At 37.1% G+C, this 16,850-nt stretch overlaps 1 protein-coding gene across 1 annotated transcript in view; it reads right to left on the reverse strand.

Moving 5' to 3' along the window:
* The window catches only part of NPAS3 (neuronal PAS domain protein 3), an 846,643-nt gene that overhangs the window by 721,482 nt on the left and 108,311 nt on the right, over positions 1-16,850 (reverse strand). Inside the window, 1 exon segment of the mRNA XM_079127214.1 lies at positions 16,338-16,427. Coding sequence (XP_078983340.1) covers positions 16,338-16,427 — 90 coding nt within the window.

Genomic DNA, 16,850 nt, shown 5'->3' on the forward strand with positions numbered 1-16,850 from the left:
AGCCACCAGGCCATCTGAGCATGTTCCCATTCGGCCCTGCCAATTCCATCCTGACCCACAGTATCCCTGCTATTTTAATTCTAAACAAAGAGTTATGTCAAATTATGTTCTAGTTTTGTGGTTTGTTGAAATATCAATTCAGGGTTAGGATGAGTCCACTGAACACATGTTCACTTGGAACCTAATCCAAATTAGATCCTGGGTCCCCCAGGGATAGAGTCAAGTACAGTAGTGTACACTGCTCTTGAAGTGGCATAAGCTTTCAGTGTATTTGTATTATAAAGAACACTTTATCTTTGGCAAATTACATTTTAAATTTATCATGTTTTATAAGTTCACACCATAGGTTTATCTAAATTTCAAAATATAACAATTTCTTTTTTATTTAATTTGTTTTTAGTTGTTGACTAACCTTTATTTATTTATATGCAGTGCTGAAACTTGAACCCAGGACCTCACACATGCCAGACAAGCATTCGCACTGAGCTACAACCCCAGCCCCTAATATAGTGATTTCTAATACTTTACTTTGTGACTAACACTTATCCAAATGAAGGGATTTTTTTTCCTAATAAAATTTGAAGTTCTCTTTTTAGTGGGGCGGGGTTGATTCTCATCAATTCAACCAGAAATATTACAATTAAAGAACAAGAATGTTAATATTTGCCACTATTTAAAAGCAAAACTGAAACTCTTCTGAAATGATGCCAATACAAAATGTCTTCCTCAGAAATGTGATAAACATGTAATTTACAGTTCTAATAATCATAACCACCTATATATTTTTATTCAATATATAAAATTCAATTTTATTCAATTTTTCAGAATAAAACTATTGGTTTTTATTTTGAGGGTATTTTGACTAGGCTAGTTTGGTTTGAGACAAATTAAGATTGCATCCAACATACCATATACAGATTTTTTTTCACTTTTGTGGTATGTATATGCTAAACAGTAACAATGGAATTAATCCATCTAAGAAGCAATTAACGATGTGATGTTGCAATTATACATTTAAAGTGTCATAAAATGCTTACCTTTTTACCTACTGCTCTAGAATGTGAATATGAAGGAGATTTGACCTACTCTTATTGGTTGCTTTAATGATCCGAATTATTACATGTTCATTTCTAAATATTATTTCTACAATTCGATACAATTAAGTCTCAACTAAAAGATTTATTCTAAAATGTTTAGTTATGAAAATATTTTGGAATTGTTTATTTGACCACCAATTAGAGTCTCCACTGAAAATGCACTGCACAACAACAACCTAATCATGGTTTGTTTCTTGTTATGACCATGTAAGTGTTGATCTAGAAATGTTTCTTGAAAGCAGAAACCAGTCTTCTTCTATGCAGTCCCATGTCTCTTTACCAAGTTCCATGCATATTCTTTTGTGGATCTCAAAACATTAATAAATGTGATGATAGTATTGTTACTATTGATAAACCATTAATTTATCATGAGATTCAATGACTGGGTCAGAATCACTTAAGAGCAAGTCAACTGTGGACCATTTTTCTGGGTACAAGTGTCATATGGATAAGTTGTACCAATTAAGTGGTATAGACCAAACCCAGGAAAATAATTCTTTCAAGCACACATTAGTACGACTAAAAACATACCACCAGTTTGACATACCTGTCTATATTCCATATTAGAAAAAGACTTCCTGAACCTGGGCAAGAGTATTAGATACTTCAAAAATTAATCATAAATGTTCTTTAATATATTAATACCTACATAGCACAGAATCCCCCCTAAGAATTTTTGTGCTTTGCCATCTTAAAAATTTTGCATTCACACTGCTAAACAGTCCTCATTTTGCTCGTTGGATAGCTATAGCTAGTCTAGCACTACATGAATACAGACCCAGGAACAGAAAAAATAATGCAACCTCAGCTTTCCAAACCACAGCTTGATGCTCTGACCCCACACCATGTGCTATGATCATGAGTGATGGAGCTGTTCTGACTGCACGTTACTTTCAAATAATGATCCACAAAAGTTAATCAAAAGGGCTTCCCTGTTCAATATTTACCTGTTACTCATTGACAGCTACTGTCTGCACGGCCATCGAGGATGTACAGAATAGGATCAGGAATACTGAGCTCAAACAGAACCTGAGTGCCTCGCTGAAGTACCAAGCACGATGAAAGCAGAATTAAGCTGCTCTTCAAACCACCTCTGACACTAAAGAAGTCTGTGGGAGTTACACAGTGGCAATGCACTGCTCCTTCCTGGGTTTGGAGGCCAAATAAGTTACTGATAGTAAGAGGGATAATAGGAACAATCACACGAAGGAAAAAAAAAAAAAAAGAAGGGAGATATTAGGTATCAAAATATAAACATGGAGAGAAAAATAGTAATTTCCTGTATTTGGGCAAAAAAATAATATTCCCTCCTTGATGTGATCTCCTTGCTTTTATGTACTAGGAAAGTCATATCTATCCTGAAAATTATTTTTCTCATTTTAATACACATTCAACATTTTAAGTTAAAAAATAATAAGAAAGTGCTGATCTTTTTATGTGTTATTTAGATGCTGTTTGCCAATCTGTCAATCAAATGTATCCAAGAAGGGTTGCTGACCAGCCTCAGTGGCCACATCTAGAAAGGCAGGTAATCAGCTTGATCATAATGCAATTCTTCATGTTATTTTAAGCCATCAACAAAAGAGAGCAAGGCTTAATATGGGACCTCGCCATTTACATTTATTAACCATGCACCTTGATAAGTTTTAGACATTGCAGTTATGGATTTGGTGGGAGGGAATCACTCCAAATGTAAAATTTTCTTTTAACTAATTTTTCCTGAGCACTTAATTAGAAATGGTAAATACTTAAGGATTTAGCATGTGCCAGGCATTGTTCTAAGCAATTTATTAGTTCATTCAATCCTATGGTAAATCCTATGAGAAACTATGATCATCACTTCACAAATAAGAAAGCTTATGTAAACAGAGAGCTTATGTAACTTGTTCAAGATCACTCAGCAAATTATTAATGGAACTAAGATTTGACTACATTAGTCTCCAACAGAGCCTGAACACTCTCTACTACAATGAATGCTCTAATTGCATTTAGCAGTTCTGAGAAATAAGAATCACCAACCTTCAACAAGTACTTTTCAAAGTCTGTAAAGTAAACTAATGAAAAATATCTTTAAGGAACTTGCAACCTTGTGATTATACACACAACCTCTTCCCATTTGACTTGCATAAGTTTATGGCATGCCTCGTCTCCAAGTTTATGAGTTTCTGGAAGGTATTTGTGTATATACAATTGAGTGCTGCCACAAGCATGATACAAAGTAAATGACAAGCAAGGATTTAATCACGAATTCAGCACTGACTCCCCCCCCCCCACACACACACACACATCCAATCCATCAGAAATCCTGTTGGCACGTCTTTCAAAATATAGCAGAATCCACATTTTTCTCATCACCTCCACTTTCTATATCTTCAATGAAAATCATCTTGACTATGGCAAGAAACTCCTGGCTAGGCTTTTGCTTTTACCCTCATCACTCTCAAACATACTCTGCTAGCTGCCAGGACAATTTTAAGTTATATCCCATAACTCCTGAATTCAAAATCCTCCCAAGATCTCACTTCAAGTAGTGCAAAGCCAGGCCTTACCTGGCCTTCCTGTGTCCTATGTGCTGGTTCCCTGCCTGACCTTGCTCATTCACACCCCTCCTCTCTGGGTGCCCAATGTTGAGTGTGTCAAAACTCTGCAGTCTCAGAACCTTGGTAGCAGTGGTTGGTTCTACCTGGAATCTTCCCCTGGCTACCTGAATACCTAACAACTCACTTAAGACTTGGAGTCTTTACTCAAGTATCTTTTTCATGGGGGTCTTGCCTATTTGAGACCACAATTGGTCTCCCTTCAAGCTACGTACTCCTGATTCCTTCTCAACCTCTATTTTTGTTCTACAGCACCAACCATCCTTGAACAGACTACATGAATTCCCCCATTTTTAATGTTTGTTGTTTACTGCCTGTTTCAAATACTAACTCTGAGGACAAAGATTTTGGTCTTTGTTCACTGAAATATACCAAATAAGAGTTCCGTGTTGTAGACCCAACTAACACATTAAATTAAAAAGAGAAAGAAGCTACTGTGGATGAAACCAGTTTAAAGAGACTTCACCAAGGAGAAAGCAAAGGTGAGAAGCCAGTGCGTGAACTGTGGACGTGTTGCATGGACAGGAACAGAGAGCTTGTGCTGAGATATATCTGGGAGAAGGGTGAGGCTGAAAGGGAGAGTCGGAGACTTGCAGGCTTCAAACATTAAGCTACGACTACAGACACCATGCAGTGAGAATGAGAAGTCAATAACTTCAGGCAAAGAAATAGGTTAGAAATAGTGTTTTAATCTGGTAACTATTTATAAGGTAATTAAGAAAGGAAAATTCTCACATTCCTTAGTATGGTGTTCTGGATATGATGGGACTCAAGTATTTATTTATCTGAATCAAAATGACCAGGAAAGAGGTTAAGAACGTTAATTAGGAGACTATAAAAATCTGGGCATGAAATCATTGCTTAAAGTAGGAAAATGGAAAAGAGAGGAAGTTTGTTTTTTGTTTTGTTTTGTTTTGTTTTAAAGAAATCATGCTGCAAAGAGGATATTTGAGACAAGACTGAGGCAACAAGAAAGATGATTCTAAGAGTGAGTCTGAATGACTAAGAAAATGAAGATAAAAGAAGTACAAGGCAGGAGAGGAACTTTCTGGGCAAGATATTGGGTGCCGTTTTGAAGGAATGATTGTCCTGTCCTAGAGAAAGGCCTAACTGGGAGATGAAAAAGGTGTTAATTTGTGGGCCAGCCATGTCACCCCAAAGCTATGAGTCGAGGTCTTGTTTTTTTACCCACATGAAACAGAGGCAAAACACAGTTCACTGGGTTGCTCTGAGGATTAATTGGAAATTTCCATGGACATGCTCACAATTTGTGAGTTGTTATATTTCAAGGTTGATATAAAGTGGAATATAAGTAGGAATGTGTATAGTGTGAAAATATAAAACTAGAGTGTGTCAAGAGGTAGGGCTTGAAACAAGAAGTTGAGATTCATCCATTTCTGTGTGAGAACTGCAGTGTGAAGATAGGTGGAATCTCCATGGGGGAGACACAAAGGCCCCAGGTAGCTCTGCACACAAAGAACCCTGACCACATGTTTTTTAAATGACTAATGTTCAATATGACAAACCCATCTCCCCTACAGATATGGTTTTAAGTTCCTGGGGGTTCTATTCTTTTATGGAAATAGATTTCAATGGGCTGTCCTTGAATAGAGGATGGATGTGCTTCTGAAGTGAAGTATCATTTTAGCTCCAAAGGCCATGTCACCCTGTCAAAAGGGGATAAACTGCTGAGCAAGACAGACCTGATTTGGCCCCCAATACCATTATCAGATTATACCTTATTAGCTGTGCTAACAGAGTAAGTTGCCTAAACTCTCTGAGCCTCCATTCTCTTGAGGGCAAGGTAAGAAATATATTACTTACTTCAATAGGGTTGTTTGGGTCAATTACAATAATGCCTGAAGACCACTGCACCATATTATCCCCTTTCCTTCTGATTTCAGCCCCATCTGCATTACTACATATGGAAAATCAGTCAACACAGAGGTAAAAATGATGAAACAAATATAACTTCACTGTCTAGAGTTAAAGCTTCCATTTTTCCCAGAAGGATAAACTGGACCTCACAGCACAAGGCCTTGGCATCAATGAGTGTTCCCTTTAGATGGCAGAATAAATGCAGCTATATTCACCATCCTCCGTCTGTATCTCAGAGCCTTGCCTTCTGAGGACATTCTGTACCGCAGCAAACATTTATGTCCTGCAAATCCATCCTGAACAGACTCAGTTAAACTATTCTTGGTGCAAGTGAACCAAACATGCCACCAGATCCTTCTAGAAATATACTCTACTTAAAATCTGCTAGCCCATAATGCTAGTTTTCTAGTCTTTTCTCCCCAGAGGCATTTCAGAAGTACCATGATAATTTTTTTAAATCAGCCTTCTTTATGTCTACCAGAAATTGTAACTAACTCTGGGCAAGCAGCATTCAGGAAAAAAGGTAAAAAATATCTGCCTATCAGATATTTATTGATTATGAATTTTACAAGCGCTCAGAAGCACCCCAGCCCTCCTCTCTTATCCCCATTGGATATACCTCCAAATTTCTCTATATAAAAATGTGGTGACATGAATCCCACCACTTCCCCTGTGTCCCCTGATGCTCATTCAAGAATTGGGACACCTGACAAATTTCTCCAGGGGGTGAGAAACAGAACTGCTGCTTCCTTTTCCCCCTTTACAAGTCATCAGGCAGTGAGGCAGTCCCTGGGAGAACAAGCAGCTTCCCCTGAAAGTGAGCCAAGATCCCCCTGCAATTAAATATCAAATGCTTGCTTCACCAAGACATCCAGTCAAGGCTCGGAAAACACAGGACAGGAGGTTTCATGCCCAATGTAGCCATGCTAACTCAATTTCACCTTTAAAACAGTTTGGTTAGTGGGGTTGAGAGAGAAAGCAAAGAAAAGAATCATCCAAAAGGTTCCAGTTTCAAGGCCAAGGCATGCAGTAGGCTGTGATTTGCTATCAGCACCCCTGACAGGTGAGGGTCAGGAAAATGATGCTGTTATGAGAGCTTATGTTAGCTGAAATGTGAGTAAATGAATGAGAATTGCTAGTAAGAGAAACAGGTGAGCCTCACTGGTAACAGAAGAGAACAAGCACTTAGTGAGGCCAGGGATCCTTCACACTGGGCTGAGGGAGAGGAAGGGAAATTGGGTTTTAAATATGATGCAGTAGTAGCCTATTTAATCACATGGACCTCAAGCACCCAATTCCAAAGAATTCCCAAAGTGATATGAAACTTACAAAGGCCTCAAGTTTACCAACAGAAAATCATCCAAGAATGTTTTCTTTGCACACTGGTCATTGAACCAAAATCCTCCAAGGACCCAGCTCTCTGCTTTGAGAACTTGATCTTAACATCTCAATGCCGAACACAGTAAATTGAGTTCTCTTTTTAAGCAACTTAGAGAATGATACAGCAGTGATGGCATATGAGAAAATGAGTTCATAAAGGAGCCAGAAAACTCTAATCATGTGGAAATTACTTCTCATATATGTACATAATCTGATCTAAAAAAGCCATGTTTGTTTAAGCTGCCATGCCCTTCTTACCATTAGCCTCATCCTATAATTTGAAAAACCATGTGCACATTGAAATGATGTACTCTCTTTAGATAAAAATAAATATCGAACTGGGTGCAGTAATCTCAGAACTCAGGAGGCTGAAGCAGGAAGATGGCAGGTTCAAGGCCAACCTCAGCAACTTAATGAGGCCCTAAACAACCTTTGAGAACCTGTCTCAAAACAACAAGGGCTGGGGATGTGGCTCAGTGGTTAAGTACCCACAGACTCCATCCCCAGTACCTAAATAAATAAATAAGTAAATATTGAGGTGGCAAAGAGGATCTTTCTACTAAAAATGTTATCACTAATAAGTATATATCACTAGTTCTTGCTAGAGAACTTCAAAGACCCACAAAAATAAGTGATCAAAATCCAGAAAGTAGATCAAACTACCCAGACGGGGTTGGGGGACAGGAGGATGTTATGTCAGAAAGGAAATCTCTGCAGACCACAGTTTCTATGTGAAAGTTGACCATACAGCTTTCAACTTCCCCTACAATCTTGACTCCAGAGATTTTTCCAGCTGTTTGTGGATGGATTCACAATAATTATATATCCATATACATCTATAAAAGGTGATGGGCTATAAATATATACAATTATAAAGAAGGCTACAAAGACAAACTAAATTGTTAACAGTGACTATATAAGGGAGGTACAAATACAAATGACATTAATTTTCTTCTTTATGCTTATTTGAATTTTCTAAATGTTGTTAGAATTAAAATATGCTGTATCTCTATTCAAAAAGAGTTATTCCAAGAGAAGCAGATAAAAGTCATGAGGTAACTGATCTAGGAACCACCCATTCACCAACCCATGACATAGGCCCTGTTGAGAGGAAATTCCAAGAATATCTCTTCAGCAGAAGTTGAAAGTCTGCCAGAGCCTGCTCTGTAAGCTCCAAGGTAACACAAACCCAAGGTCATTTACGAGAAGAGGACATGTAATTCCCTAAATCAACAGAAAAAACATATGGAAATAAAAGCTCTAAGTAGGGTGGAGTTGAAGCCATAACCTCATTCTTTTTGTTGCTGGTAAGATGGTTACAGGAAATATGTTTAATTATCTTCTCATTTTGAGAAATAAATCCTTGTATTTTTTCCTATTATGAACATCGGCCTACACTTACTTTTAACAACACAGTTCACAATACTTTTTATTATCAGTGACATTTCCACAATATTTTATGTATTTTTCATAAGGAAAATATTTTCTTAAATTTCCTAAGTATGAAATCTTCTGGTACGTGAAATCATTTTAATAGAGTTCCTGCAATATTCTCTAAAATTCACAATGCCTCTTTAATCGGATAGTGCACTTTGCTGTGAAAATGAAACCTTTCTCATCTATATTACATGAGAAATAGTAATAAATAACAAGAATAACACACACTCGGAATAACATAACATTCAGAGTGAGTTTCTTTTTCAGTTTTTCTTCAACATCTTCACAGTCATGATGGCTTAACTTGTTGGAGATTGAATGCTTATTATTTCCACTTTATAGACAACAGCTTTGTGAGAAGTTGTAACTTAAGCTATATAAGTAACAAAGTAGTACTCATTTAGTGGACACTTAGTATATATGAACTACCACAGGTGTTTCTGGGATTTAGGCCTTAGGCTCTGAAATCAGACCACCCAAATTCTAAAGCAGAGGTCAACAAACTTATTTTATAAGTGACCAGATTATAAATATTTGAGGCTTTGTGGGCCTCAAATATTTCTAATATTTGTCTCTGTCAGTAGTAGTCAATTATTTTGAGGCAGGAAGAGTAAATGTCAATATATAAATTAATGAGCATAGCTGTATTCCAATAAAACCTTATTTACAAAATTGGATAGGGGGAAACAGAGGCTATATTTCGCTATTGGGCTATTATTTAGTGATGTTAATCCAAATCCCACCATGTCCTACCTTCTTAACCTTGAGTGAGTTTCTTCAGTTCTACTCTTCTAGATGTAAAATAGTGGTAATCATGCCTAACACTCATGTTAAGTTTAAGAATTTTAAAATGTATGTTAAGCCATTAGCCTGCTCTCTGACATCAATATGTGGTCAAAGATCAATAAGATTACTAACTACCATTACCATCATCAACTGATCCTGAAAACAACCTGGATTATTTTTATCTGCATTTTAAAGGTAAGAAAACATATGCTTAAATAGTTAAGTAACAGCCATTGTACAACATCTAATAGATAACTATGGGAGTAGGAGCAAACCCAAATCCATTTCCAGGAGGTTTAACCATCTCCAATAATGATTACATACAACTGCCTGGATTTGTGGATCTTAAAATAGGTTTCTCATAATCAGAGAATAAACTATAATTCTTTCATTCTGATGTATAAACTAAGTCCAAAGATTGACTAAAGACACATTTATAACCTAACACACAGAACCAGTTGTTCTTAAGGTGAGGAGAACTTATTAAAACCATAGTTTATGTATTACTATAAATTTGCTGTATAATTTTTAAAATCTGAGCACAAGCACATTAATATCTGGTCCCTCTGAAGCCACCTGTTAGCAATTTTGAACATTGTAGTTCAACAGCATGTCTATAAAAGGTTCATTGTAGCTCTGTTCCTCTCACCTTGACCTTTACTTTCTGTTCTCAGGTTTCTGGAGTTCTCATATACACTGCAGGTGTGTCACTAACCAATTAAAAAAATCTCTGTAGTCACTTCTCTCATAATGAAAATATACAATCCAATGAAGCCAATTAATATTCTTTCACTCTAAATTACACAGCCTGTGCCTACCATTTTTACTCTCTGGCATTTGGGCATCTTGAATTATAAGTGGTCTTTGAGGAGAAAGGCAGACATGAAGCCCCCTGAGTCAGGAAGAGCGGAGAATTCATGGGCAGGTATGAACCTGGATTTCATATTTGGAAAGTCCCCCAAGATATCCATAAATCACAACTAACTTCAAACCAACAGCATGCTTCCACGTTCTTCCTTGTCAAGCACACTAAATAAGCTTAGAGACAAAAACAAGATGAAACTGTGGGCTTTCTGTCTCCTGTCTAACCTACATCCAGTATGACCAAAGTAATTCTCCAGCATGCAGTCCATTTCACCCTTTGCCCCTCCAGAAAACTCCCCCTGGCTCAGGATCTTGCAGCATGGCAGTCCACCATGATGGGATGCCTCTGTTCCCCCTTCTTCTGCACCCTCACTTCCTGCCACCCCAGCCTAAGCCTCCACTCCAGCTTTGTGCCATTTGCAATTTGCTACACCAGAAATGCCTGTTTTTAGCCCAAGATCAAACAGTTCTGCCACCATGAGAACCTTGGGGCCTGCCTTGAGCATAAGCAAGGACCACTTCAAGGTGTCCTTCCATAGGACCTCTGGCCCTTGTGTCTCTGAAGGCATCTTTCATGTGGAACCAGAAATTATTATTGTTATCTCAGTCTTCTAGGTTTGCAAAGGGCAAAGGTTTTACTCAGCCACCTCTAAATGAGTTGGTTAGAGTCTGCATAGAACAGCTCCTGACCCATGACTGATGACTAAAATATATTTGTTTGTTTGATACTGGAGGTTGAACCCAAGGGTGCTTAACCACTAAACTACATCCCCAGTCCTTTTATTTATTTTTCTTTAGAAACAGTCTCACTGAGTTACTTAGGGCCTAAGTTGCTGAGGTTGGCTTGGAACTTGCAATCCTCCTGCCTCAGCCTCCTGAGTCACTGGGATTACAGATGTGAATGGCTGTGCCCCACTAAAATGCATTACTTAAATAAATGAATGAATGCATCGATTTTTAAAGTGTTCCTCCAGAATAAGCCCTAATAACACATTTTCATGCCATCCACATTACCAAGAAATGTCACCAAGTCCATTATAGGCAAAATCATTGGTGGGAGGCCAAAATTAATTGGAAGAACTACTAGAAATCATACTGAAGTCTGAAAGGCTTGATGTGGAAATCAGAATTCACTCTGAAACTGAAAGACTTGAAGTAGTTCTTATTACAAAGTTCAATGTCTCTTTAACACAGAGATTCTTTTAGGGCTCTTTAAGAAGCTAATTGTGTCTTTCAAATTCTTTTCTCTATTTTTTGTCATTTACTGTCCAAAACATAACTGCATAAATTATTCTAATGTGAAGGAGAAAATGGTCATATAATAGCAATCAATCAGGTTAAACAACCAGTGAAAGAATTGGCTGCTGTGGCTAGAGCTCCTTGACCTTTCGCTCCCCTTCAGCATAGGTGAACATCCAGCGCCCCCAACCCCACCCACAGTTGCCTGCCTGGAATGGCACTGGCTTATCAGTAATTGGAAGGACACTTGAGTGGGCAGAACTCTGTCTGGCACAACACAGTTGTTAAGGACTGGTGAGTGCTTTTCTTCACTATTCTCCCCTTCTCTTCCCTCATCAATTCCTTTCCTCTTTTGAGTCCAAATGTTCCCATTTCCAGACCCATGCCTCTCAGCCGAGGTCAACCTTAACACTACACTGAATAGAACATCCATATTTGGGTTCAGTCTTCTCCCGGAAGAAACTTCACTCTCCTCCAGCCTCAAATTAATTCCTCCAACTCCTGTCAAGGTGTCTGAAATTATTCTATTAGAGAAGATTCCCTTTTTGCTCTCTTTGATTCCTTCACTTGGAGTTGCTTATTAAAATGCAAATAGTCCTGAAAAGAGTAACATTATCAGTTAACAACTCCCGATCTGCAATAAGAGGTACGGACAAAAATGCTCTGTGGGGGTGAGGCTGCAGCACCCAGCACAAAGCAAGCACCCAAGTGCAATGAGTTTCACCGAAGATGGCCTTGGGATGAAGACAAACAAAAACTCTCATCTTGCCAATGGTCTCTTCAATTTCAAACACCTTCCCAATGAGTACTTAGTCTTAGCTCCACCTGGAGACTAGGATCCCTTTTGTTTAAACTGGGCCCTAAAGTGTGTACTGAAATGGTACAGCAGAAGCGCCGTGTGAGTAACTGACTCCCATCTCAGACTCTCTCCACTTTTCCTAAATATTAGTGAAATGATTGTTCCAAAGCAGCTTTAAGGACATTCCCCTCTTCCTCCAACTTCTCTACGGCAGTATCCAACTCTATGGTTGAATTTCCTCTTCAGCTCTGGAGCTCAGGGGACTCTTTCCTACCTATTCTTTCTTACCATCAAATATTCTTAACACAGGCCATCGTCTATGGACTTCTTATTAGTATTCCATGTCATGTCCACCAATGTTTCCTTTTCTCACTGGCCAAATATTTTCTTGCCTTTCTTCAAAAATGAAGTTCAAAGTTATTAATATTACAGAGGGAATATATTTTCTCCTTTTTCAGATTCTTGTTGCTTTTACTTTCATTCTCAAAAATAGAAAAAAAAATAAGATTAGCAATTGTTTTAATTTAGAAAAACCTTGGATATCTCCCAATCAAATCCACTACTTTACAAATGAATTCACTTAAGTACAGAGATATTATTACAAACTATAAATAGGCAGTTTAAAAAGGAAAGAGGGGGCTAGGACCCCAAATATTTACTGCTTAGCAAAATGAATGCTTAGCATATAACAATGAGATTTGTAAAATATTTACAACACCAGTAATTTTTAAAAGACCATATTTCTACCCTTTGCCAAAAAACACAGTATCAACAATTGCAATTTGAAGTTGTAAATCAGAAGTATCAGAAGCATTGAATATAAGAGATTAGGGTAACTACTACCATTATTTTAAAGTAATAAATTACAAACCTGTTGAAATAAATTTTTTATTCCTGTTGGCCTTAAAATTTTAATATTGAAACAACTTTTTAGTCATTCTAGTAATTCTCAATCAAATCTAAATGCACCACATAAAGTAATGTTTTTTAAAGTAACAATTCACAAAAATTTTTAAACCACAGAATTATGGTTGGAAGAAATATAAGCAATGATATGCTGGTAAATGCTGAACAACCAGTTAGGGTGCCAAGTGCAATAGGACACACCTATAATCTCAGCTACTCAGGAGGCTGAGGCAGGAGGATCTCAAGTTCAAGGCCAAAGTAGGCAACTTACTGGGATCCTGTCCCAAAATAAAAAAATATAAAGGGCTAGAGATGTAGCTCAGGGCTGCATTCTTGGGCTCAATTCCCAGTACTGGAAAAAATGAAAGAGGGAGGCAGCTGATTTGCAGCATTTTCCAATCTCCATGGTATAAATACTTTATCCAATTTCAAGTTAAGAACATGAGGTTTACTGATCACAGAGATCATACAACTGGCTTTCACAAACCCATCTGAGTTGGCTCCAGGACATGACTAGCTATGAAAATTCAGATAGTGTACCCTCTTCATACCTGGACTCTCAGCAGAACTGTCTTTCCTTATAATCTACAATACCCTAAACACATAAGAACATAACACCTGTACAATATGTTTATACATTTATCTACTTGGCACTAATATAATGGCTTTCATTCCTTTTTTTGAAAATGAAACAGTAAGATATATATATGACCTCATAACCCACCCAGCGTACACATTATGTGCAGTTGTATATACATAAACACAAGTGAATAAAACTAAAACAAAAGTCTTTAAAAATAAAGCACATTCTTACTAAATACAATGCATAATCTCCTCTTATATTTCACTTTTAAATTCTGATCTTGATCCACTAAATTGGATTCATATCCCCCTATTTGGGTAGTGACCCAGAGTTTCAAAAGTGTTGCTGTAATAGACTGTAAGCTCATCGAAGATAGGATTACATGTCATTCATCTGTATCTATTCCTATGGCTAATATTAATTATTGAAGTCCAAGGAGGTTAAGTAACTTTTCCAAAGATGTAACTACTATATAGTTGATAAATGATCCCTCCAGGCATGTGATAATTCATGCCACAGAATCAGGATATTTATGACTTGATAACTGAAAGTTAAAGAATTTTTTCTAAGATTCACCAGAAGTTGACATTTTTTTTAATCATACCCACCCCTTCACTGGTGAAGGTTTAGTGTTTCACCCACTGCGGTCCTGACTGTTCACCTGCGTGATCTGCTTGATTCTCATTTCCCTACTTGACAACATTCACACCCTCAACAGTGTTGAAAAGAGAACCATTTTCACAAAACATCTTCACTTCTCTATGGAGAAGAACTATATAAGTGCTGATTAATATTAAATATGCAGAATAATTGCATCCTGTGTATTAGTAACACTAGCTTTGTAATAGCCAAAAGCCAAAGATTTAGTTGGAGAAAATACTCAGAAGAACAGAATCTGAATGCACAGCCCTCTTGTCAGTGTGCTTGCACACCACGTGCTTTTTATAGGTGCTATTAAATGTACACTATAGTTTCAAGACAATTCAGATAAGCATCTTCACTAAAATACACAACACCATTAATCATCTCAGTGACAGTACTCCAATTTAACATCTTGGGGATTTCTTCCCCTTCTTCATCATTTATTTGCCAATATTTCCTTGTTATGAATATCCCCCTAGTGACTTTCCCTGGCAGTCACAGCTGTGCTGCCTACTGTCTACCTTGACTACAAATAACACTGATTCTTAATAAAAGCAAGCCCTTGAGATGATTCCCATGGTGAGAAGAGAAGTCTTCCTATGGACAGAGCTCCTCCTGGCTTTGTTCGTGTTCCTCACTCTAAACTGACCAACTTCAGCTTTCAAGCAGATAGTTATTTCAGACAGGTGAAACCAGCTGAATTACAAATGAACAACAATTGATTGCTGATTGCCTATTATTTGAGTGGTCAACAATAAACTGCTGCTTAAATATGGTCCTTAGAAGACCCCATTGCTAGACAACAGAAGGCTTCTTCAAAGTAGCCACCAATCACAACACCATAAATCACTAACCAATTACAGAAACCTGGCCATCAAAAGCCACAATAAATGACTGACAAAAAAGTTTTTAACAATATCGGAAATAATTGTGCATTATGATTACATCAATTCTGATGAAGAAAACAACATGATCTAGGTAACAGGATAGCAATAAATAAAGCCAGAGGTAAACACATCATAAAGAGACTGTGATACAGTTGTCAACTAAATCATTGGCAGGAAAACAGTTCCAGTTCCATCCGGTATCTATTCTGTATCCATTTCAGAGAACGGCCTCCATAGCCACTAGCATTTCCTGATCATTTAAAAATTGAAAACCATGAAAGAAAACTCTCTACAACCATTTGGAGGAGTAAATGAAAGTAGAACTCACCAGCTTGTATTCAGAAAGACTTTTTAAAGAAAAAAGGGCACTTTAAAAAAAAATGACATTCTACTATAAAAGATGTTACCTTAAATTTTCTATAGGGGAAGAATTAATTAAATTTTAATGCTGCTTCAATCAATATTCCATAACTTTTCTGGAAAGCATAAATTTCTATCCTTTTTTCTGAAGACTCCAATTGGACTATTGTTTAAAAAAAATTCTTTTGAGTAAAAGCATTACAAATCAAGCTACAATATATTAAAATGCCATTTCCTCCCCAGAGCAAAGTGTTTACTTCAGTGATAGCAACAACACCTCGTTACCAAAAGTGCACATTCTGTTAAGTAACGGACAAAGCAAATGGCAGCAAAGACAGAGGACTCAACTTCAATTTAACTGTCCTGTAAGGTACATAGTAATTAGCTGCAAAGCTCTGAAATCTTAGCTAGCATGTTAAGTCTGCTACATGACAGTATAATTTGACTTCTTAAAGGATTATGCAAATTACAACTCATCATTCCATTACAGGATTGAAAAAAAGTGACAGCTAATTTATACATAACACACCTTTCAAATCCCTAAGATGCGTAGCACCTGTGCAATGTATTTTGCTGAGATTTTCTTGCATATAAGTACTTGTTTATTGCAATATAAAGAAGCTTACCTAAGAGCTTTAACACTGTCATTTAAAAAAAAACTTTTAGACCACAATTTCAAATGAATAAACATTTTTTTTTTTTCTGTTTTGATTTCAGAGGCAAATTTTTTTGGTTGTTGTCATTTTGTTTGGTTTGGTTTGGTTTTTCCCCCACTAAATTAGATAAAAATAAGGTTTCAATACAAGGATATTTTTGAATAGCTGGCAATCACAAGCACTGATGCACGAGCCAGAAGGAAGACTCACAAAGATTTCAACATACTTCTGGTAGGTAGATTCACAGTAGATTCCGTCATATCTGTAGATTTTCCTACATTCTGATTGGTTGGGCAGAGGATGCTGGGCAGTTATTCTGTAGAGGCATCAAAAACAGATAGACATGACTAGAGATTCTCTACAGTCAACCGGAATGCAGGATAACAAGTATGTTGAAATTTAATATATTCTGCTTTTACGCTTTTGAGCTCTACACACAATGCAATGTGTACATACATTTGAGAACATAAACTTCCACTTTTAGGAAACGGCAGTCAGAGAAAAAGCAACTTTTTTCAGTTCTTCATCAGAATTTTTTTTTTAAATCTCAGAGTCATAAAAGTGGAAGAAAGACATATAGATCTAAAGCTTAACTCACTCTACGATCCCCATGATTATATTCTAAAGAAAATGCTAAAAGCAAATGTCATTAGTGTTTCTGAAACAGGGTTGTCATTAATTCAATCATGCATTACAAGCGTAGGCAACTATAAATGCTTTAAATGCTTTAAAACCTTAG

This window comes from Sciurus vulgaris (assembly GCF_902686455.1).
Source record: "Sciurus vulgaris genome assembly, chromosome: 2".
Classification (NCBI taxonomy): Eukaryota; Metazoa; Chordata; class Mammalia; order Rodentia; family Sciuridae; genus Sciurus; species Sciurus vulgaris.